The 23,934-nt window shown below is 49.4% G+C and overlaps 2 protein-coding genes across 8 annotated transcripts in view; both read right to left on the reverse strand.

Annotated features, from left to right (window-relative positions):
* The window catches only part of FXYD2 (FXYD domain containing ion transport regulator 2), a 15,802-nt gene extending 7,822 nt beyond the window's left edge, over positions 1–7,980 (reverse strand). Inside the window, exons 1-2 of the mRNA XM_086339434.1 lie at positions 2,807–7,980; positions 1,138–1,260 (exon numbers count right to left, since the gene is read on the reverse strand). The gene's annotated coding sequence lies outside the window, so the exon portion shown is untranslated. The remainder of the gene's footprint in view (positions 1–1,137; positions 1,261–2,806) is intronic.
* A 1,637-nt stretch (positions 7,981–9,617) lies between these two features.
* Positions 9,618–23,934, reverse strand: part of FXYD6 (FXYD domain containing ion transport regulator 6) — a 36,609-nt gene continuing 22,292 nt past the window's right edge. For 3 of the 7 annotated variants that reach the window (XM_086339439.1, XM_086339438.1, XM_086339436.1), the window contains 7 exons: positions 15,500–15,562; positions 14,853–14,891; positions 14,673–14,747; positions 14,062–14,098; positions 13,287–13,336; positions 12,687–12,737; positions 9,618–10,802 (listed from right to left, as the gene is read on the reverse strand). In XM_086339439.1, coding sequence (XP_086195565.1) covers positions 12,709–12,737; positions 13,287–13,336; positions 14,062–14,098; positions 14,673–14,747; positions 14,853–14,891; positions 15,500–15,557 — 288 coding nt within the window. In that variant the 5' untranslated portion in view covers positions 15,558–15,562 and the 3' untranslated portion in view covers positions 9,618–10,802; positions 12,687–12,708. Of the gene's footprint in view, positions 10,803–12,686; positions 12,738–13,286; positions 13,337–14,061; positions 14,099–14,672; positions 14,748–14,852; positions 14,892–15,499; positions 15,563–15,663; positions 15,805–16,600; positions 16,688–21,485; positions 22,542–23,934 lie in introns of those variants that run through there. The other 4 variants (XM_086339437.1, XM_086339441.1, XM_086339440.1 and 1 more) reach the window with 4 other exon arrangements.

The following is a 23,934-nucleotide window of genomic DNA, read 5'->3' on the forward strand; positions in this document are numbered from 1 at the left end:
CACCAGCAGCCAAGAAGTCCCTGGCCGGGGCCTCAGCCCGTGGAATCAGAGTCCCCGATCTTCCCCTGTCCCTGGAGTTGGGTCATCTGAGAGAGACACTCAGGGGCACGCAGGGGTTCCCCCAAACCTCTCCCCAGTGACACCTTCTTCCCCCAGCTCAGTTGGCCTTGGCCCCGATGTATGTGGCCTCAAGGGCCTGTTCTGGAGCCCAGAGATCCCTGAGACTGGACAGGATGGTGGGCAGCCCCTTGGAAGCTGCCCCGGCGGGGAGGGAGCGCTTTCTGGCCCTGGCACTGGGCCCAGGGCACCGTCTGCAGCCTCCCGTGTCTCCCCCGGGAGCTGGGCGGAGATGGGGAGCAGCTGGGGCTACGAGGAGAGGCGGGTGCGGAACCTGGGCTTCCTCAGCTGGGACTCCTCGCTTGGCCCCCAGGGTCTGAGCTCAGGCTGTGAGGTCAGACCTGCCTGTCTGTCTGGAGACACCAGCAGTTTCACGAGGCCCCAGGGGATGCTGGTTGGTGCCGCAGGGTGGGGCGGCCGGAAGACAGCACTTTTAGTGGGAGGGCCCGTCTCCCAGCTGGAGCCAGGAGCCACCCGGGGGAACCGGAGGGCAAGCAGTGTCCCCCGCCCCCAGCTCAGCGAGGCCTGTTCTCTGGCCACTGGGGCCCCTGTCAGGGCCTGGAGGGAGGCTGCAGCAAGCAGTCTGTGAGGCTCACTGGGGACCACAGGCTCCTACAGGCTCCTCCTCGGTCCCTCGTGAGTCGCCCCAACACAGACAGTGAACAGCAGGGTCTGCAAGGTGCGGGTCTGGGCTCTGGTCAGATGACACCCACCGCTCTGTCCCTCCTTATCAACACTTCCTGCCCCTAGGGGATGACTAATGTACCCCCAGGGAGCCACCCGGGCTGGAAAATACTGGAAACGGAGACAGGCAGACCTGGGGGGAGTTGTCTGGCTGGTATGAGATCTGTCCTGGGGAGCCATACCCGCCCCAGCAGGCAGCCCTGCCTCTGGGCTCCTTCCTCTTTTTCCCGCCACCCAGAAGGCTGCCCAGGGGCCCAGCTGCTCACCAGACGCCGCCTCCACACAGCCGCCCCCCACCCCCGCCACCACCCCCGGTCACATGCTGCCAGTGGAAACCTGCATGCTCACAGCCCAGAGCCACAGCACAGACATCCCCCAGGCTGGGAACTTGGAGAAACTCCTGAATCTCAGGACCAGATAGGCCTTTAGAGGTTGCCTGGTGCAGACTTATCAGTGGCCCTGAAAGAAAGTAGAGACGTCAGCCAGGACCACTCCCACCCCCACACACACACACTCTCTCTCACACACACACACACATATACACACTCCCAGACACGAATGCTGTGAAGAAAGGCATCTCCATCCCAAATGGAGACCCTGAGCCCTGTGTCACTGATAACTAGAACGAGCTTCCAAGGTCATCCCACCCAACTCCCTCACTTTACTAAGGATTCACTCTCCTGCTCACACCTTCTGAGGACTGTGCATTCGTGCATGCTCAGTTACTCAGTCGTGTCCAACTCTTTGCGACCCCCTGGACTGTAGCCTGCCAGGCTTCTCTGTCCATGGGATTTTCCAGGCAAGAATACTGGAGTGGGTTACCATTTCCTCCTCCAGGGGATCTTCCTGACCCAGAGGCTGAACCCCTGTCTTGTGTGTCTCCTGCTTTGCAGGTGATTCTTTACCACTGAGCCACTGGGGAAGCCTTAAGTAAAAGCCAAAACCGTTCTTGTATTCTAGAAGCCCTTCTGCATCTGGCCCCAGTGACCCCTCCAACCTTGTCTCTAATGACTTCCCTGCCCCTTCTATTCCCACCATGCTGGTCTCCTTGATGATCCTCTGACCCTCCAGACACACTCCTGCCTCAGGACTTTTGCACCTGCTATTCTCTCTTCCTGAAGACACTTCTTCCAGAAAACTCCTTGGCTGAACTTGCTCAGGCAATGTCCCTTCCTTGCATCCTAGCCTATAATTTACACACCTACTCTGTAATATTTCAAATCCCTTCTTAGCCTTATTATATTTTCATAGCACTTATTACAGCAGATAAATTCTATATTTTCCTTAAGTTGCTTCTCACTTCTCTCTCAACTGAAACTAAATTCCAGGAGAACAAGGATTTTTGTTTGCCGTGCTCGTTCCTAGATCCCCAGTGCCAGAGCAGGGCCTGGCTCTGGGTGGACCCCCGGTTTTATTAAATGAATGAATTGGTTCCAGAAGTGAAATAATTTTGCCAGTGGCACAGGCAGACAAACAGTGTGCCTAATGCAACCTCTTCTTATGACTCACCTGCTCTCTAATAAGTAGCAGGAACTAGTTTGTCCCTACAGAGAGGCAGTGGGTGGCCAGCACCACCCCCATCCCCTGTCAGCAGCTCCCCTAGAGTCCTTCCTGGGAGTTCCCCATCCCTGCCCCTCAACTCCCCTCCAGCGCTTCACTTGGAGCCCTGCAGAAATTTTCATAAAAGTGTTCGCCTTGTGCATTCAGGGGAAGCCAGATGTTACAAGTTAAGGGGGTCCTGTCCCTCTCCCCTCACTCACACCCAGCCCTTCCTTGTCCTGACTGAGCTCATCAGCCTAGCTGACACTGAGACATCCTACATTCTTCCAGGGAAGTGTTGGCTCCTTCAACCTGGACCATGGCCCACCATCCCCCAGAGAAGCCCAGGGTAGCTTCTCTCCCTATATGTCTCTTCAGGAAGGTCAGGGGTCCCTGCAGGCACATGCACCCACACTTGATCCTATGCATCCTTCTCCCATCTGTAAAATGGGGTGATAGCACCTACCTTGTAGGGCTGATACAGGAATAGAGGTGATGTAGGATAAGGCCTGGCCAAGAGGGTCCTAATAGGTGCCACCTTCACGACCCTCACCCTAGGCAGGCCTCCAGGAGACAAGGACACTCAAAGTTAATCTCTTGCCCAGGCTGTCCCCAGCGGGGTGATCTTTAAAGTGGGCTCTTGGGGCACATTTCTGCCCATGACCCTCAGCATGATCTCTGCCAGCCAACCACCCACCCAGCACCCTGAAACTTCCCTTCCTCCCCCGACACCCTGTACAACATGGCTGTTACCTGCTGGCGTCTGGCCCCTTTTATTATTCTTCCAGTCTCTTCTGGGATATGGGGGCAACCGAGGTGGGAACACAATTCTTTCATCCAGAGACTACAATGCAAAGATCCCCGCCCCCCGCCCCCACGCCACCAACCGCTCTTCTCTTGTCTGTTGTTCCAGGCTGGAGCCAAAGAGGGGCATGCTCTGCTGTTTTCCCCAAGACCCAGAAATCAAGGAGCTCTTTGGGAGACATGGAGAGGTGGTCCCAACTCCCAGACCCCACCTTCAGCTCTAGCCTGTCCAAAGGCACAGTGTCCTCAGCTGGTGTGCCTCAGCCTCCCATCTTCCCTAGCAGGCCTCCTTCGTCCCCCGACTCCTCAGCCTTGGGCAGCCGTCTGGGGTGCTCATGGTTGGGCTGGTGGGTGAAGAGTTGAGAGGCTGGGACATCGCCTGAGCCTTGTCTCCAGCATCGAGGCAAAGGCCCTCATCGCCAGCCTTCCTGGGATAGGATCCTCCAGATCCACCAGCCCTGGACCTGGGAGCTGCATGGCAGCGGCCACAGCCTTGGACTCCAGGCTGGCTCACCAGTCCTCCTGGTGGTGGCTCGCAGTTGGAGAGAAGCCAGGAGCCCCTAGAAAGTCCGGTTCCTGGCTCAGGTCCGTCCTCAGCTGCGTGGCACGCATGGTCACCTAGCAGGGAACGTGGTGACTCTCAGGCCACAGCTGTGCTGCCAGAGGCCCCAAACCCCAGGGAATACTGTCTCTGGCTGTGGCTGTGGATGCCAGGGTGACTGGGGTCTTATAAGTCAGGGCTGGGAGGAGGTGGGCCCTGGAGGGTCCATTCCTTAACAGTTGGCATCAAGATGGCCTGAGCTGTGGGGCACACAGGTCCTGGGAGCTGCCAAGGGGCAATGTACTCAAAGTCAAGGTCACCCAGGCCTTCCTGCTCCCTGAGCAGTGGGACCTGGGGACGTCCTCTTCTGGTTCTACAGCTGGTGACCAGGGCAAACCCGTTTGACCCACCTCTCCCGCAGTGAATACCCTGGAGAGAAATGCATTCTTGACTTTTCTAAGAACTTGCGTCTGGGCTTGAACGAGAACAGAGGCTGTTTCTCTCCAGTGGCAGACATTCTCCTTCCAGTAACCACATTCCTCCTTATCTCTGAAAAGTAGCTCCAAGCTCACCACCTCCAGGAAGACCACCAGGAGCAGACCCACCCTCTGCTGTTCCTACCCTTCCTCCATGACCTTCTGGATTCCACTGCCATGGCCCAAATAGCTCACATCTGGCTTTGTAATCATCTTTATCTTTGACTTCAGAGACTACCAAGTCTGTCCTGGCTTCTTCGAGCACACAGATTACCAGGTCTGGAGTCTGGCCCCCATCTCTGCTCACTTGGTAGCAGTTCCATCCATGTTATCATTCTCAACAGTTCTGAAGAACTCTCATCTCTCTGTTTCATTCATCCCACTCATCCAAGCAGGTTTTGTGATACTCATGGAGAAGCAGACCCTCACAGTATGTAGATATGTTAGAACTTGAACCCCAGTCTACAGGACAGAAGGGGAACCCTGCTATCACAAAAAAGGGCACAGAGGACCTGAATGGTAATAAAATATTAATAATGTGGACCAAAAAAAAATGTTGCCTGCCATTTCAGTAAAGAATGCTGCCCTCCATCAAACCAGCAGCCACTGCTCACGACAGTGCACCCTGAGGGAATTCAGGGTAGAGAAAAACAGCATATTGGCCCTAGATAGCTAAGATGCACATCAAAGGAATGATTTCAATAAGCCCAGAATCTTGCATCTTCCCATACATAGAAAGGCACTAAGATCCTTAACTTGGGATGGCTGGTTTTTATGATTAAGCAGTGATCTTTCCATGTTTAGCTACTTTTTTTTTTTCCAGTAGAAACTCCTATATATCCTGGTTTCTCTCTTACCTCTTTGCAACAGTTCTCAGAGCTACTTGAGAGGCCATCTCCCAGACTACAGTCCTCAGTAATTTTTCATTGTTGTTCAGTTGCCAAGTTGTGTCTGACTCTTCGTGACCCCATGGATTGCAGCATGCCAGGCTTCCCTGTCCTTCACTATCTCCTGGAGCTTGCTCAAATTCATGTCCATTGAGTCAGTGATGCCATCCAACAATCTCATCCTCTGTCTCCCCCTTCTCCTCCTACCCTCAATCTTTCCCAGCATCAGGGTCTTTTCCAATGAGTCAGCTCTTCGGATCAGGTGGTCCAAGGATTGGAGGTTCAACTTTAGCATCAGTCCTTCCAATGAATATTCACAGTTGATTTCCTTTAGGATTGACTGGTTTGATCTTGCTGTCCAAGGGACTCTCAAGAGTCTTCTGAAGCACCACAGTTCAAAAGCATCAATTCTTTGGTGTTCAACCTTCTTTACAGTCCAACTCTCACATCTGTACATTACTAGAAAAACCATAGCTTTGACTATATGGACCTTTGTTGGCAAAATGATGGGTTTTTAATAGTCCTCAATAATACCCCCAAATAAAACATAATCCTCAACTTTTAGGTTGTATGTTTTTCAGTTGACAATAACATAATATATACATGTAAATTTTTCAGTATTTTTATGTCCATAGTCTCACTTTGACCCTGTGAGGGAACAGGAAAGATACTGATGGACCCATTGTGCAGTTGAGGAAACCAAAGCTCCCGAGACTACACAGGAGCCCAGCTTACCCCATGGCTAGGAAAGACTTCATTTTACAGAGACAGAAACTGACAAAGATGCTAGGGTCTGGCCCAGATCACACAGCTGGAGGGAACACAAGGGGTGTCCTGAGCCTTTTTCAGTTCCAGCAGGCACTGGCTGAGAGGCAGGAACCCCCTCTGCACCTCTGGACGGCGCAGAGGGCCAACTGCCCGGCAGCCCCTACCACCGTGAGTCCTTCAGGACACCTGATCGCAGCATCACCTGCTCTGCCATCACTGCCTTGGCCGGTGCCCCGCTATTGTGCAACCAGGCACGGGGCTGGGGCTGGCTCCATAAAATCAACAGCCAGTTGGCTTGATCTGGCTGATTCTGCCCCCCTGGAGTTCAACCGTGACAGCAATGAATCAGGCTAATGGTGAGAGGTGGCCGTTCTTCCTCTCTGTGGCCTGGAGACAGGTATTTCCAAGGCTCCTCCCCTGGCTCAGGCAAACACACCTGACCTACCTGTGCCCCCCACCCCCCGCCCCCAGTCTCTCTCACGCTCTCTCCAGGCCCAGGGTGAGGCAGAATAGCCAGGGACAAGGTGGGGTGAACCAGACAGAGCTGGACAGCTCTCTCACCCTCAGTCCCGCCAGCCACCCCTGCCAACCTAGGATCCCAGGCAGGGCAGAGCTCTCCGCCCCACAGGAAGAGAAGGTGCCCAGTGACCTTGGGGTGTGCTTCAGCCTGGAGACCCCCTCACCCACCCCTCTCTCCCTGCTGCTTGCTTTCTGCCTCTGACTCTCTTCCAAGAACAATTTGGCAACTTCCAATCCACAACCTGCAAAAAAAAAAAGTGATAGGGGAGGGCCACAGCCCAGGGTTGGGGTAGGAAGCAGGCAGGTTAACCTATTTTTATGTGGTGCTAAGTAGCATAAACAGCTCATGCAAATAGACCTGAAAATTGTTGGAGTGGAATTCAGGGGGAGGTGGGGAGCAGGGGGAGTGGCTGGGAGGTGGAAGGTATAGACAACTGAGATTTCTGCCTGAGACCCTTCTGGGAAATTGCACATCATGGCAGCTTTCCTGTTCAGTCCAGCTTTCCCGTTCATTTCTTGTTATATTCAATCAAGTCACAAATATAAGCCATGTGCCCTAGAGGCTGAGTGGACAGAAGAGGTCCTCCCTGCATGGAGTACGGGTCCAGAAGGAAGACATGCCTGGACTCTGGACTCCTCTCCCCTGGCCCGCGCCCTCCAGCTAGACTGGCTCATCCATCCATTGGTTGGGGCATGAGGGGGTCCTCAGTTCAGGCCTGGACACTTAGGTCATACTGGGTAGGTTTGAGCCCATCTCGCCTAGAGGATTCTACCTGCTGGTCCTTTTCCTTCACCTTGAACACTTCCAGTAACAGGGAGCTCACTCCAGTCTTGGGTCATCATAGCCTGGGAGCTAAGGACTCACTCACATGAGGCCAAGTTTTGCTTCCTGCTCATGTCCACCTGATGGCCCTGGGTCCTTCCTCTGAAGCACAGGGTCACACTGCCTTAGACCTGCATGGACCTTGGCTTTGCCAGCAGCAGTGCAAACTCAGGCAGGTCCCACCAAGCCTCAGTTTCCTCATCTGTAAAATAGGGATGCCATCATATATAGCTGTGAGTTCTAAACAAGTTGGAACCCATGAAGACCTCAGCCCAGGGTTTGGCACATAGTAAGTGCATGGTAAATGTTAGCTGTCTTCATGCATTCATCCATTATTATTATTTTGATCATCAGTTTCTTTGTTCTTTATGTGTCTTGCTTCCAGACCACTCACTTCCCACAGGACCCTCCTCAGAAGACAGTTCAGCTAGTTGATGCCCCAAAGGGATCGTCAGGCTCCAACTGCAGTCTCACCAGCCCAGACGATCCTCTTCCTCTGTCTGGATGCCAGCCTCCTGAAGAAGCCAAGCCATGTGTGTGCTGTGAAAAACTTTGGAGACAGCCAGCCTGCACCCAACGCCTAGCTCCTCCATCTGCCAGTCATGTGGCCCTAGACCTGTCAAAGATTTATCAGAGAGGCTGTAAAATGTGAGTATCTAGCTCAGAGATCAGGCCAGATCGCCAGGAGGAGAAATAGGTAGGTGCTCAGAGTCTGGCAGAGAAGAGAGAACCACGTTATGGTTTATGCTAGAGATGAGAACTACTATTTTCTATTGTTAACATAATTATTATGAGCAAAATCAGAACCTCCCCATTGGACTTGCTTACACTTGTTTTTATTGTTTCATGTTTTCTTTTCAATAATGAATGTGTGGAGAAAACCACCAACTTATAAAAAAATTAATCTTATTTATTTTTGTTTATGGTGGTGCTGGGTCTCTGTTGCTGCGCACGGGCTGTCTCTAGTGGCGGTGAGCAGGGGCTCCTCTCCAGCAGCGGTGGGCAGGCTTCTCGTTGCGGTGGCCTCTCTTGCTGCAGTGGTTTCTCTTGTTGCGGAGCTTGGGCTCTAGAGCACGCAGGCTTTAGTAGTTCTGGCGCGCAGACTTAGTTCCCCCACAGCATGTGGAATCTTCCTGGACTAGGGATCAAACCCATGTCCCCTGCATTGACAGATGGCTTCTTAACCACTGGACCACCTGGGAAGTCCCTCACCAACTTTTGTGCATCCGGGGCCTCTAAGGATCTTCATTCGGCCTTTCTCTGCAACTGCTGCAAAGCCTACAAACTCCCTGACCCATAGTCAAGAGTTCCACGATTGGTGGTTGTGAGCTTATATATACAAAGCGTGACCAGAGCTGTTTCAGCCACCACGATCTCTGGGTTGACAGCGTTGAGTGTGATCTCAACTATAAGCCTTGGTCTTTTCAAGGACCTGGGGGACCGAGGGTACAAGCAGCGCAGAAGAGGCATCACACATGTCCCAGGGGTGACCAGGGCGTGGCTGAACCCCACGGTCCCTCAGGACCCGTGCCTTGTGATTCTGCAGCTCCAAACAACTCATAGAATCTAGACAGACTCTGTGAAGATTTTCTGAGACTGTAAAGTGTTTCAGGCATTCTTATGTCTGAAGGAGACATAGTCCTTGCCCCCTAGGAAACAGGTCATACAAAAAAGACACACAAAACAGTTGGAGGTGGGGGCCATACCTGGATGACCTCCAAGGAAGACAGCCCCATCAGGTGTGTTTGTTTGGCCAACAGTCCTTCTTTCAAAACTGAATTGGAATGCCTTTGGGAGGACACTCTAGGTGACCCCACGGCCCTGTGCCCCATCTCTTGTGTCACTGCCAAAATGGACATTATCCACCTGGTCTCTACAGTACGGGTCCAAGGCATAGAGTACTAAACACGAAGATATAAAGGCAGGAGCCAGTGTGACTACGTGCACAGAAAAGAAGGGACTTATCTACCTTAAGTCTGAGAAGGCTTCACAGAGGAGGGGGTATGAGGGTTTAGAGAAAGATGAAAGGGTAAGGGCTTTGATCATAACCCAAGTAACTCACCCATACCCCTCTTTGTCAAATTCTTAGGTATTGGCTCCAAAACTGACCAGAGGGACAGGTTAGACCCTTTTATTTCAGGCCAGCAAGCCCTCAGGACTCCCCTCGCTCCAGGACACGTAGGACGCACGGGTAAGGCTGTGGGGTGGAGCCTGAACCCCGTGACCTGGGGTGGAAGCAGGAGGAGGTGGGGGTGTGGGCAAAGGAGGGCAGAGGAAGGGTGGCTGGAGAAGCGGGGAGGAGCTAAGTGGTCAAGCAGCCAAAATAAAGAGCACCCGGCTGCCCTGCGGCCGTCACTTGCTCCCTCTGACCAAGGACACCCTCCCTTCAGCCCTTCAAGCAACACAGGTCCTACAAATACGTACATTCTTGCACAAAAAGGAAAGCACCTCAGAGCCACTAGGAAACAAGTGGTATTTTATTCCTTTTTGTCCTTGTTGAGAGGAGAGATCACGACACAGAGAATGGCAGTCCTGGTCACAGCGGCACGGCTGGTCAGTTTCCACGAGAACACGAGGGGCGGGAGGGGCGGGCTCTGACTTTCCACTCTCTTCACCACCTGGGACCTCCTGCTGCTCCCCCTGCAGCAGGGCTGCCTGGAGCCCTGCCTGCTCCCTAACCTGGGGCCAGGCTAGCAGAGGGGGCGGGGGCTGGCGCTGCTGCCTGGCCAGCAGGGCGCAGACAGCCAAGCAGAGGACCCCTGCTCTTTCTCCATGCTGCCCCTCCCCAGAGCACGGGCCCCAGCCAAATGCATCCACTCAGCCATGACCTGCCAGAGCCCCAGTTCAGGGATGAGAGTCTGGGTCCAGGCGAGCTGGCTATAGATGGGAATCTCTGGAGCAGGGAAGGGTGGAGAAGGGCGAATGGTTCCAGAGCCCGGGGGGTTATTGCTGAGAAGATATGCAAGGGGCACATTTCCCCGGGGGAAGGGTAAGGCGGGGCATATGGGCACCAGGGAAGGGGTTCAGCCACCCGAGGGCAAGGTGGGCTCATCAGCTCCTTGCTGGAACCTCCCACTGCCAAGAGACCTCAGCACAGATTTGGTCCAGGGACAAGTATGGAAGCAAGGTTCTTACAAAAGGAGTGAAAAGCAGCCATGCACAAGGGTCATGAAGGTGATGTAAACCTTCCCAAGCCCCAAGCCAACTGGAGATTCCCACCAGACCCCCATAGCCACCCTGAAATCGAGAGAAGGGACTGGTCTCTCAGAGAAAAAGCAGACTCCCAAGAGTGGGAGGTGATGGGGCCACGGAGAGAGGCAGGCGCTGCCAGCCACATGGCTCAGCTCCGGCCCAGGAAGGTGGGTTCGGGTTCACTAAAACACAACATCATCCACGAACAAGCAACCACAAAGATCACAGTCATCAGACACACACACACAGACATACACATCACAGGAGGTGGACGAGACCACAGGCTCCAGGTGGGGGAGGCGGGGTTGCATTATTAAGTTGAGGACAGGTGTCAAGGGGCTGGGGACACATAAGCTCTTGGCTTCTCCTGGGGAAAGACCTGTTGCTGAAGTGGCCGGTTTTCTTAAGCATCAGCATTTGCATCTAAAGGTTCAAGCAGCTGCCTTCAGGTTCTGGAGGTGGAAGCAGAAGAGAATTCAAATTAAAACAAACCCCTGGCTTCCTTTCAAACCTCTCCATCCACGCGTCTCCCAGCCATTCCTTAGGGCAGCCCCTCTGCCCATGGGAACCCCTAAGATGAGACCCACTCCAAGTGCCTTGTTTTCAGTACACCAGAGGATGAGTCTGAGAACCAGGACCAGGAGATGAAGGTGGAGGAGGGCATGGAGCTCAGGGTGGGGGGCTCTCTCAGGGGAATGGAAGCTGGCAGATGAAGACATGGAAAGGATTGTTAAACCCGGGTTTCTTTCTCAGGACACTCTCAAGAATTGCTCACAGTCCTGAGACTCAGGAGAACACGGTTTCCAAGGAAGTTCTAGTTTAAAAAAAAAAGACAATTGTTGGCTCAAGGCTCCTCCCTGGCGCCTCCCCACACAGCTCCCCAGATTCGGAACCACGAGCTGCCGTGACGTGGACAAATCACTGAGCCACAGCTAGGACACCTGCCACCTGGATTGGATCTATAGCCACGTCAAGCTGAGGCATCCCTGACCTCCCCAGGGCCCAGCTAGAAGATGGAGGTAATGAGCCCCACTCTGCCCACCCACGGGGCTGTCATGAGAACAGAAAGCACTTAGGAGTGAATTCAAGTGCTCCACAGGTACCCCGTGTTATTACCATCACGGTAAGAGCTGGTGTACCGGCATTCTACATCCAGAAATTTCTTTCAACTCACAATTTAGGATAAAGTATATCCCTTATCTGGGGCTTCCCTGCTGGCTCTGTGGTAAACAACCTTCCTGTTAATGAGGAGACGCGGGTTCAATCCCAGGGTTGGGACAATCTCCTGAAGAAGGAAATGGCAACCCGCTCCAGTATTCTTGCCTGGGAATACCGGAAAGAATTCTAGTATCCCATGGATAAGAACCTCCATGGACAGAAGGAGCCTGGCGGGCTACAGTCCATGGGGTCGCGAAGAGTTGGCACTACTTAGCAACTAAACCACAACATATCCCTTATTTGTATGGAAAAAAGGCAGAGTGAGCAATAGAAGACTGATCGCTGCTGTGTCCCAGTGTATCGCAGGGTATGTCATAAAGGGAGACAGGCAGGAGCAGAGGGGTGTGGTGAAATGCAGCCCTCAACTATCAATACAAAGTCCCTGAGCTCAAGTTCCAGTCTGTTACTTACTATCTGTATGGCTCTTCTCTCTGACCTCAATTTATTCATCTATAAAATGGGGCTAAACCCCACCTGTCCTACTCACTTTTTCTGGCAGGCTTGAGTGAGTTTGTGTATGTGGCAGCAATTTGAAAACCATAAAGCATTTAGATTATTGCTTTCCTGCATTACTATAACGAACAACGGAAATGAATACTGAACAGTAACTTGGTGCCCCTAAATGTCAAGAACTGATAATGCTGGTATGGTGTTGGGGGTGGGGGTTCGGGGCCATATACTATTCTTCCTACTTCTGTGTAGGTTGGAAAGTTTCAAAATAAAATGTTAACTTCAAAGGATGGCCTGAGGAACTTTCTGAATCATCACTGGAAGCCATTGTCTTTATACGACTTTGATATCAGGAGCATTTCACGAACGCTAATTCCCTCCCAAGCCATGCCCACATGGCAGCTAGGATGAAGCCCCAGCAACTTGACTGCTGGGTTGTGAGGAAGCTCTATTTCCCAACTGCATGTTTTGTGTGTGTGTGCATGTGGTACTGGGAGGTTTTAGTCCATCTGTCTCATGGACTTCAGACTGAGTTTCTGCAGAGCACAGCTCATAATAAAAGCCATGCACATTGCAAAAGCTAGCCCAATTCTTCCCTGATGACTCCTCGGCCAGACTCTGGTCAGAACAGTGATGGTGACAGAAGATATGGGCAGACAGCATCTTACCTTTGCGCCTGGGGGCTGCACTTCAGTTCTCTGCTTTCTGGGGCTCCGTGGCTGGAAAAAGAACCAGAATGGAGCCCAGTGAATGTATGGAGGGTGGGGAATGAACTCCTCACCCCAGCGGGCCACCCCCGCCCCCCACAGCAGCTATGCCTGTCTCGGGGGTTGGGGGGAGCCTGACCCACAGAGCAGAGGTGATTCATGCAGACTGTGAGTCAGACAGACCCGCGCAGATCCCCATCTGCTATTCACCTGTTAGAGGACTTGGCATGTTCCTGAACTTTTCTGAGCCCCTCTGTTGTAAAATGTGGAGAGTGATGCCTACCTCCTGGGGCCGTGTGCCCACTACTGAGAAGTGAAGCACTCTGTCCCAAGCCCAGCACTGAGCAGAGTCCCTGTAAGTAGCAGTCGTCAGCCTGTCTAGTGGAGGTGAGGGGATGACACAGAAGAGGACCCGGGACCCCTCTCTGGCACCTGGAAACATGCCTGGCCGGCCAGCTCTCAAGAAGCCACCGCACCTGACATCCATCCTCCACCCCAAGCTGTACAAGGACCCTTGCCCGTTTCCTCCGTCCCACCTGGGCAGGTGGTCTTGACACTTACCATTTGCAGTGACGAGGTTCTCCACCTGAGCTTCCTCATCCCCAGGAGCCCTGCAGGCAGACAAGATGCAAGCTGTCAGAGGTCTCCAGGGCAAACCCAGAGAGCACCGCCACTCCCCTTGCTGGGGCAGGGCCCAGGGATTCATCTCCTCCAGGTCATGGTGGATCATTCTCCATTATGGGGCTCATGGCATGCGGGGCAGTCAGAGGAATTTACGGGCACCCTTCGATGTTGGCACCCGAGAGGGATAAGTGCTGGGAAGGGGTGTGTTCTGTCACTGACTTGGGACTTCTGAGGTCCAGGGCTGCCCTGAGTTACCATGGGGACTAATGAGTGTGCCCTTATGTAGGGGCAGAAGGGTGAGTGAGAGGAAGCCCAAATTTCCACAAAAATCAAAGAGCCTCATGAACAAGTGACCCGCAGAGCAGCATCACAGGTCCTGGAGAGAGGAGACAGACCTCGAGAGAGACCCTGAGGCCAAGCCCAACTGTCTCAAGGGCCTCCAGACAAGGATCCAGCATCTTCTTCCTCTCCCTCCCCCACTCCACACAAACATCAGAAGAAAGAAGGGCAGGCTGACCCTTGACCTTTTGACCTCTCCTTTGCCCCCAAGGCTGCCTGGCAACTCGCAAAACTTCTACCCCTACCCCAAGGCACATGGCCTGTCTCCGAGACAAGAATCCAGAAATACATTCATTTGGGGGTCACACACCACGGGCCCCTCCCTGTGCCCCCCCAGCGTCACCCCAGGTGCCCACAGCAATGGCATCCTTACCGCGGCTTCTGATTAAAACTGCACTTGCATCGGCGGCCTGAAAGACAAAGAAACCATCCAGGGTTAGTGTCCGGCTTGGCCAGAGCAGGGCTGCGCTGTGAGTCTGGGACGGTGTGACTAGTGGCCTGGGATTCTGCGCAGTGAATGACTTGCACGGCTGTATGTGGCGATCCTTGGTTGGAGGAGGGCTCTTCTGATGTCAAGGTTCAACACGACTGTCTTCTTGACCACGTAAGCGCTGACAGCTGCGAGCAGCCCAGGCTCATGAGGAGAAACAAATGCAGGGGGATACGCCTCGGAGCCCTCTAAGGACAGCCCCCGTCTCCTCTCCCCTGTGACTTCCCCACTCACGCCCTGATGGATACAGCCACCCCGCCCCTTCGTATCTGTGCTTGTTTTCATCGAGTACTTATTCTGTTCATGCTTCACTGTTTCACTGAGCACCTATTATGTGCCCAGCAGCGTATTAGGTTCTGGAGATAACTAGGAAGATAGACAGGCTCCTTCGATCTCCAGGAAAGAGAACTGCCAGGCTTTTACACCGCATACCACCTGCTTCACAGCCACAGACATTGCCCTTCGAGAGTGAGCAGAGGAACAAATATACTTACTGAGGATAAGCAGGATCCCCACCGAGAAGAGGACCACGGCAAACACCAATCCCCCAATTCTCAGGGTCTGGTAGTCTGCGAAAGGAACAAGGGTGAGAGTCAGAAGAGGGGGAGGGCCAGGGAGAGCACGTCAGTCCCGCCCCTGGGTGGGGCTGTGCCTCCCCCACCATCACCACTCACCATAATGAAAAGGGTCCTTTTCTTTCTCCTGCTCAGTGGCTGGAAAAACAAACAGATGTGGTCAAGAAGAAGACAGCTCACATCTCCCACCTTGTCTCACAGGCCCCACTCCCCACACAGGGATCCCTGGAAAGCAGGGCCCAGGAAGCAGAGACGCTCACAGAAGCATGGAAGGGTGGGCAGCCTGCCAGGGTCACTGTGGGGGCCAAAGGCAGGTGCAGCTCAGAGCCCGAGTCAGAGTCTGTGTTCACAGGAGACACACATATTGCCCCTTCTGAATCTTAAATCATCCCCAAAAGGCAGGGGGATTTTCTTCTTGTTACAGGTGCAGAGGCTGAAACCAAGGGAGGACACGTGACTCGCAGTCTAGACTGATGTGCAAGTCTGGCTCCCAGTATTCAGGCTGAGTCTACAGGGACCTGCTGGGCTTGATGGCAGGAGCCAGTGGGGAGAGGTGGGCAGGCTGGATTGGGGGCTGAGTTAGCTGCTGCCTTCCAGGATTTTCTTTGCAGACTAAAGGCAAGGAAGCTGATCAGACAGGTAGAATCTCAGAGCCCCCCACCCTGAGTGTCCCACAGGGCCAGGACCTTCCATGAGAAAGGGCTGTGGCTGCCACCCTGTCGAGCCAGGTCCTGAGGGATACTCACCACTGGCCAGGACCGCTGGGGCCAGGAGGCCACACAGGAAGAGCAGCACCACTTCCATGGCGTCTGGGGACAGAGGGAGGGAAATGATTCTCTGGGTAGGAGACTCCTCACTCTAACCCTCAGCCCGGCCTGGGCCCCAGTCGGACTCCCACCCTGACTCCCACCCTGACTCCAAGCTCTCCCCTCAGATGGTTTGAAAGCCGAAGCAGCTGCCACTGACAGACTCCTTACAGCGGGCTCTGCAAGCATGAATGCAATTACGATGGAATCAGTTCAACCAGCAGGCGCTGTGACTAATAACCCGTTTTGCAGGTGAAGAGCCTGAGCTTAAAGGAGGTGAATAACACTTATGAAGCAAGCAGCAGAGCCTGGATCCTAACCCAGCTCAGGAATGCCTCCACCAGGCCGCCTCTCCGGTGCCAAAGTCACAAAACCCCAAGGGTTTGGGGAGAACATCTCACCTGAGTCCTCCTCCCCAGACTACCCAGAGACATGGCCATCTCTAGCTCATTAAGATGACTGGGACTTGTGCCCTCATCCTCTACAACTGAGACCCACTGGCGGAAGTTTTTTCTATCAGATTAAACGGGGGCAGGGAGACCAATGCCCCTCGTGTCCAGCCAGGGGTGAGGGTGGGAGGCTTGCTGTTTCCTGGACTCTGTATAATAATCCCTGAAGGGCTGACAGCTCTCCCTCAAGGTGCCCCCGCACCCTCTCACCTCCAAAGTGCCCAAGTCAACTCCTCTCATAGACTCTAGTTCATAAACCTCTGAAAGGTGGTTTGATTAAACAAAGGGAGCATGGAGACAGGTTCTCAGAGCATCAATGCCTGGCCTCCCCTTCCCCAGCAGGTGCCTGAGACTTCTGCTCAAGCCCCTGGTCTCGGGTCAGTGGTCCCTGGATGGGCCATCTGGATGGAGGCCGAGGGCAGGGCAGCTGGTCCCTCCCAGGGATGGATTTCGGTGCAGTTACACGTGCCTCACTCATGGGCTTAAAGGAGGGCACTAGAGAGCCAGAGAGGTAAAGGGAAAGAAACCCAGGCCAGAAAAGACCAAAGCTGCTTGCTCTTTCTTGGTGGGGTGAAACCGGCTGCGGTCTGACCTCCTGCACGTTCTCTAGCAGCCAGGACCACACGTGCTGGGAGGGTTCATTCCTCTCCTGGCCCAGCAGCCCGCAGCCCCCAGCTGCCCTTCACCTCCCGGCCAGCAGAGGTCAGAATAGCTCCATCCGCAATCAAACCACGGCAGTGACCCTGGACTCCACTTGGAATTCAAGAAGCATTTCTCGTAAGGCAGTTATTTGCTTTTAATGCTACTTCACTTAATATTTGTATTTCTTTTAAACTTCACATTATATTTCATAAGTATAAAAACATATGTAACACACATAATGAAACAGTAAAAGGAAACATCCATAAAGCAGCTTAAGAACTGGCACTTTGTACACGCTGCTGCATTTATCTATTTCCTCCAACCCATCCCCTTGCCTTACTCCCAGAGGTAAACAGCACCCTGAACATAGACGTTTAACAAGTTCCTTGCTTTTCTTTAAAAAAAAGTTTAAAAATTAAGATACAATTCATATACCACAAAATTCATTTTAAAGCGTACAATTCAATGATGTTTAGTATATTCACAAAATTGTGCACTATCATCTTTAAGAAACATTCATCATCCCAAAAGAAAGCTGGTACCCACGGGCAGTCATTTCTCATTATCCCTTTCTCACAGTCCCTGACAATTACTATCTACTTTCTGTCTCTATGGATTTGCCTATTCTGGGTCTTTGTATAAACATATCATAAAATACATAGCCTTTTGCATCTGGTTTCTTCACTTAGCATAAAGCTTTCAAGGTTCATCTATACTGTAGCATGTATCAGTACTTTTTATGGCTGAATAATATTCCATTGTATACTACTAAGTCGCTTCAGTCGTGTCCGACTCCGTGCGACCCCACAGACAGCAGCCCACCAGGCTCCCCCATCCCTGGGATTCTCCAGGCGAGAACACTGGAGCGGGTTGCCATTTCCTTCTCCAATGCATGAAAGGGAAAAGTGAAAGTGAAGTTGCTCAGTCGTGTCTGACTCTTCGTGACCCCATGGACTGCAGCCTACCAGGCTCCTCTGTCCATGGGATTTTCCAGGCAAGAGTACTGGAGTGGGGTGCCATTGCCTTCTCCATTCCATTGTATGGAGATATATATATATATATATTGCTCTTTTTAAAGAATATTTATCACTTACATGTATCTGAAAAACACATCAGTGGAGCTTCTTTGAGCTTTATAATGTATCACTTTGTTTCATCATCTGACACTGGCTTTTTTGTTGTTCAACACTTCTAAGACTCATTCATAAACACAGTTCATTCATTTTTCAGTGTTATGTAATACTTCACTGTGCAGGTAAATATTACCATGTATTAGTCTGTTCTATCAACAGATTTTCCCCCCAATTATGTGCTATTATAGTGTAGTTTTTGAACATATTTTGAGTTTGTTGCCTAGCACACAAGGGCACTGTTTTTCAAATCTTTTAACTACCACTTTCACAGGAAATATTTTTTATGTTGGAACCCAGTACAAACATACATACATGTAAACCAGAAATAACAATATTGCTAAACAATACTTAGCCTTTAAAAGGATGATGCCCTCTGATATTTTCCATTCTGTTTCTTTAAAAGAAAAAAATAGCTAGGCCAATTAATGGCTAGACCCACAAATTAATTAGTGGGTCACTCTTCAGTTTGAAAAATTATATTCAAGAGATAAGTTTAGGAGTTAAGTCATTGGGTTGTACAAATTATCAACTTTATGGAAAATGTTCAAACTATTTCCCAAGTGACCATCCCCACTTTAAAGTCCCACCATCGCATATGACTGTCCCTACTACTCCACATCCTTATCACTTGCTATTACTAGACTGCTTAATTTCTGCCAATCTAGAAGTGTAAACTATGGTCTCAATTGGATTCCTTAGAAATGCAGTTTAGCTTTTGATTGTTTATTTGCCATGCCTGTTTCTTCATCAGTGATGGCCCTTTCATGTCTTCTGCTCAGTTTTCCAATGGGTTGACATCACTATTATTCACTTATTATTCTGGATACTAAAGTTTTGTCATTAAGGATACTTGCCTTTTTACATTTTTACTGTTTCTCAATGAGTACAATTTCTTACTTCTAATGTTACTGAATGCAATGATCTTTCTGTCTTGTTTAAAGATATTCCTTGCCACCCTGAGTCAGAAAGAATTTGCAGGACTTCCCTGGTGGTCCAGCAGTTAAGACTCTGCACTCTCATTGCAGAGAGCCAGGTTCCATCCTGGTCAAAGAACCAGATCCCGCAGGCTGAAACTAAAGATTTCACGCTGCAACTAAAAGGTCCCACCCCACATGCTGAAACTGAAGACCCTTCATGCCATAACTAAGCCTCAGTACAACCAAATAAATACTTAAAAAAATTTTTTTTTCTTCTAAATATGTTAAAGTTCTGTCTTTTACATTTAAGTCTGTATTCCATCCAGAATGAATGTCTATGGAAGGCATGAGGTTGGAATCCAATTCTTGCTCTTTCCACCTGACAGTCAGATGTCCTGGACGGCACCATCTGTCGGTATCTTCCAGGGCCACTCGTGTCATGTATCTGGTTTCTGTTCAGGTGTGGGTCTGTTTCTGGCCTTTCTCTTTGGATCTATTCGTCCATTTGTCTGTTCTTGCATCAAGATCACTGTTTCAGTTACTATAGCTTTATGGTAATCTTCCCAAGTGGTGGGAGAAGCTTCCTCTTCTTTTTCTCCTCTCTTCTCTGCCTCTCTTACCTCTTCCTTCAGGAATGTCTTAGCTATTCTTGGTCTTCTGCTCTTATATATATATATTTTAGAATCAGTCTGTTAAACTCATCTAAAATGATTGGGATTTTCATTGGAATCACAATTCACCTATTCCCTTGTGGCTCAACTGGTAAAGAATCCACCCAATATGGGAGACCTGGGTTCAATCCCTGGGTTGGGAAGATCCCCTGGAGAAGGGAAAGGCTACTCACTCCAGTATTCTGGCCTGGAGAATTCCATGGACTGTATGGTCCATGGGGTCACAAAGAGTCAGATGCACAACAGAGCGACTTTCACTTCACTTTATAGAACATGGGGACAATTAACATTTTTGTGATATTGAGTCTCCTGTCTATAAATAAATCTTTTCATTTGCTTATATTCTTTTCAATGTTTTTTTTGGGGGGGGCGCTCTGCCACGGGGCATGTGGGATTTTAGTTCCCTGACCAGGGATCGAACCTGTGCCCCCTGCAGTGGAAGTGCAGAGTCTTAACCACTGCCCACTGGACTGGCAGGGAAGTCCCTCAGTGTATTTCAATAAAGTTTTATAAATGCTTTCATATAGGTCTTCCACGTCTTCTGTTAGATATATTGCTAGGTACCTTATTATTTTATTGTTATTTAAAATACTGTCTCTTGTGTTTTCTAATTTTTGCTGGTATGGAGAAAGGCAATTGATTTGTATACATTGATCTTAAATCCAATCATCTTACTAAACTCTCTTACTATTTATAATAATTTACCTATAGATTCTTTTGGTTTCTCTGTGGACATATCTGTAAATGATACAAGACTGTTTCTTCTATTCTAATAGAAGAATATAGTGTTTATTTCTATTTCTTGTCACACTGTACTGCTAGGACTTATAGTAAAATGCAGAATAGAATCAGTGATAAAAGACATACACACATATAGTCTTACTAATTTTTAAATTTGTGTGTATGTTTAATTTTCCCCCAGCTTTATTGTGATATAACATTGTGTAAGTTTACAGTGTATAATTACCACAATAAAGTTTGTTAATACTTCCATCACCTCACATAATTACCTTTTGTCTGTGTGTGTTGAGACTGGATAATGAAAATGTAGTATATGTGTTTATATGTGTGTGTGTGCACACGTGCGCACACTTACACACTCGGTCATGTCCCTCTCTTTGCAACCCCATGGACTGTAGCCCTCCAGGCTCCTCTGTGCATGGAATTTCCCAGGCACAAATACTGGAATGGGTTGCCATTTCCTTCTCCAGGGCATCTTCCTGACCCAGGGCTTGAACCTGCGTCTCCTGCACTGGCAGGCATCTCCTGCGTTGGGATATTATTTAGTTATAAAAAAGGAGATTACTGATTTTAAATAGATTTCTTCTAACATTTTAGAAGTTCCCCTCTAATCCTGGTTTTCCAACATGTTTCTCTTTTATATTAATTATGAATGAGTACTCTACATCTATATTTTTTAACCTATATCAATGAAGTAAAGTGAATATAAAATTATCTAATGTTAAATCATCCTTGCATTTGTGGGATGAAAGCAATGTATTATTTTAAATAAACTGATGGATTTGGCTTGCTGATATGTTGTTTAAGATTTTTGCATTTATGTGCATGAGTGATATGGGGCTGCAATTTTTATTTTATTGTATCAACCTTGCCTGCTTTTGGTATCATGGTAGTACTGGCCTCACAGAACAAGTATTTCCTCTCTTGCTACTCCCTGGAAGAGACTGCAGAAGATTGAAATAAATATAGTATAAATAAATAGTATGTTCTTTGAACATTTGGTAGAACTAAACTATAAAATCACCTGACTTAGTATTTTCTTTGTGGGATAATTTTAACTTGTCTTTTCAATGAGTTAATGGTTACGACACTCTAGCTTCCCAGATGGTGCACTGGTAAAAGAATCTACCTACCAATGCCGGGGACACAGAAGAAGCAGGTTCAGTCGGTGGGTCTGGAAGATCCCCTGGAGTAGGAAATGGCAACCCACTCCAGTATTCTTGCCTGGAGAATTCCATGGACAGAGGGGGATGGCGGACTACAGTCCAGGGGATTGCAAAAGAATCAGACACAACTGAAGAGACTGAGAGCGCGCGTGCACACACACGCACACACACGCGCACACACACACACGACATTCTTCAGATTTCTACCTTTTTCTTGATGGACTGCAGCCCGCCAGGCTCCTCTGTCCATGGGATTTCCCAGGCAAGGATACCGGAGTGGGTTGCCATTTCCTCCTCCACAGGATCTTCCCTGAATACAGTTAGTGAGTTTTAATTTTTACAGAAATGTTTCCTTTTCTATTCAAATTTACTGCCATAAGGTTGTTTGTAGTATTTTCTAGCTATCATTAGAAATCTTTGTTGGATCTGAATTATGTTCTTTTTTACATTGTTAATTTTGTTTATTTGCGACAACTCTCTTCTGTCTTGATTGGACTCACTAGAGATTTAACTGTTTTAATAGTCTTCTCAAAGAACCAACTCTTAATTTTGTTGATCCTCTTTACGGTTTTTTAAATTATTCTTAATTCTGCCCTTAAACATTCTTTGGGTTTATTCCATTGTTTTCTCTTTAGATTTGTTTTCTTTTATTGTATATCTAGCTCATTAATATTTAGCATTTCTTGTTTTCTAATCTTAGCACTTAAGACTATAATCGTCTAAGTGCCACTTTCATTCCAAATATAAGCTTTGAAATGTGACTTTTTGATTATTATTTAGTTCTTAGTATTTTAGACTTGTGCTATAATTTATTTGACCTGTGCATCAAGAAGCACGCTTTTTAAATGTTCAAATGTATAGTGATTTTAAATTTACTTTTGTTACTAACTTGAAGTCTGCTCCTGCCCCTAAAAAGGGCTCTAAAAAAGCTGTGACCAGGGCCCAGAAGGACGGCAAGAAGCGCAAGCGAAGCCGAAAGGAGAGCTACTCCGTGTACGTGTACCAGGTGCTGAAGCAAGTCCATCCGGACACCGGCATCTCGTCCAAGGCCATGGGAATCATGAACTCCTTCATTAATGACATTTTCGAGTGCATCGCTGGTGAGGCATCGCACCTGGCGCATTACAACAAGCGCTCGACTATCACATCCAAGGAGATCCAGACCGCCGTGCGCTTGCTGCTACCTGGGGAGCTGGCCAAGCACGCCGTGTCCGAGGGCACTAAGGCTGTCACCAAGTATACCAGCTCCAAGTAAATATAATATGCCTAGCCGCTGTTAACGGAGAAGGCAATGGCACCCCACTCCAGTACTCTTGCCTGGAAAATCCCATGGATGGAGGGCCTGGTGGGCTGTAGTCCATGGGGTCGCTAAGAGTCGGACACAACTGAGCAACTTCACTTTCACTTCACTCTAACTTAAGTGCACTGTGGTCAGAGAATGTGCTCTGTAGTATTTGGATATCTTGAAATTTATTGAGACTTGCTTTGTGATCTAGTATATGGTTATTCACTTCAAAAACTATACTCCATGTATTAAATTACAAATTCTTTTATTGTTGGGAAAAAAGTTCTATATGCCATTGTGTGTGTGTGCTAAGTCGATTCAGTCGTGTCCTACTCTTTGTGACCCCATGGACTATAGCCCACCGAGCTTCTCTGTCCATGGGATTATCCAGACAAGAATACTGGAGTGGGTTGCCATTCCCTTCTCCAGGGGATCTTCCCAACCCAGGAACTGAACCCAGGTCTCCTGCATTATAGGCAGATTCTTTACTGTATGAGCTCCCAGGGAAGTCCCTGTATGCCATTGCTGCTGCTAAGTCGCTTCAGTCGTGTCCGACTCTGTGTGACCCCAGAGACGGCAGCCCACCAGGCTCCCCCGTCCCTGGGATTCTCCAGGCAAGAACACTGGAGTGGGTTGCCATTTCCTTCTCCAGTGCATGGAAGTGAAAAGTGAAAGTGAAGTCGCTCAGTCATGTCCGACTCTTCGAGACCCCATGGACTGCAGCCCACCAGGCTCCTCCGCCCATGGGATTTTCCAGGCAAGAGTACTGGAGTGGGGTGCCATTGCCTTCTCCGTGTATGCCATTAGATTAAGAAAATTAACCATATTGTTGAAATTTCTATATGTTTTCTCATGTTTTGACTGTGTGACCAATTTGAAAAAGTTGCTTTATAATCTACCACTGTGAGGAAGAATTTATAAATTTATCCCCAAATTTCTTACAATATTATAACAATAAGTTTAAAATTGTTACCTTGTCCTGCGAGCTGACTCTTTTACGATTACATATGAATCCTATCTTAAATTCTACTTTACTTTCTACTTTTCTTTATGCATTGTGTGTATCTTATCATCTTACAGTAAACAGCTAGATTTAAAAAATTCGACCTGATTATTAACGGTCAAGTTTACTCCATTTAACTTTATTGTGACTATTGACATATTTGGTCTGATTTCTACCACCTGTTTCCCTCCTACTTTTCTTATGTGTATTTCTCTTTCGATTTTTTTTTTCTAATTTATTTTCTCCCTCTACTGGTTAAGAAATTATCCAAGCTATTTCTAGTCTTTTAGTAGTTACCTTTGGAATTTGATCATTTGTATTTTCTATAGACTGAATGTTTGTGTCCCCAAAATTCATGTGTTGAAACC

The sequence above is a fragment of the Bos grunniens genome, chromosome 15 (genome assembly GCF_055505025.1).
Source record: "Bos grunniens cultivar Pamir isolate PY7600 chromosome 15, Bosgru_T2T1.0, whole genome shotgun sequence".
Taxonomy (NCBI): domain Eukaryota; kingdom Metazoa; phylum Chordata; class Mammalia; order Artiodactyla; family Bovidae; genus Bos; species Bos grunniens.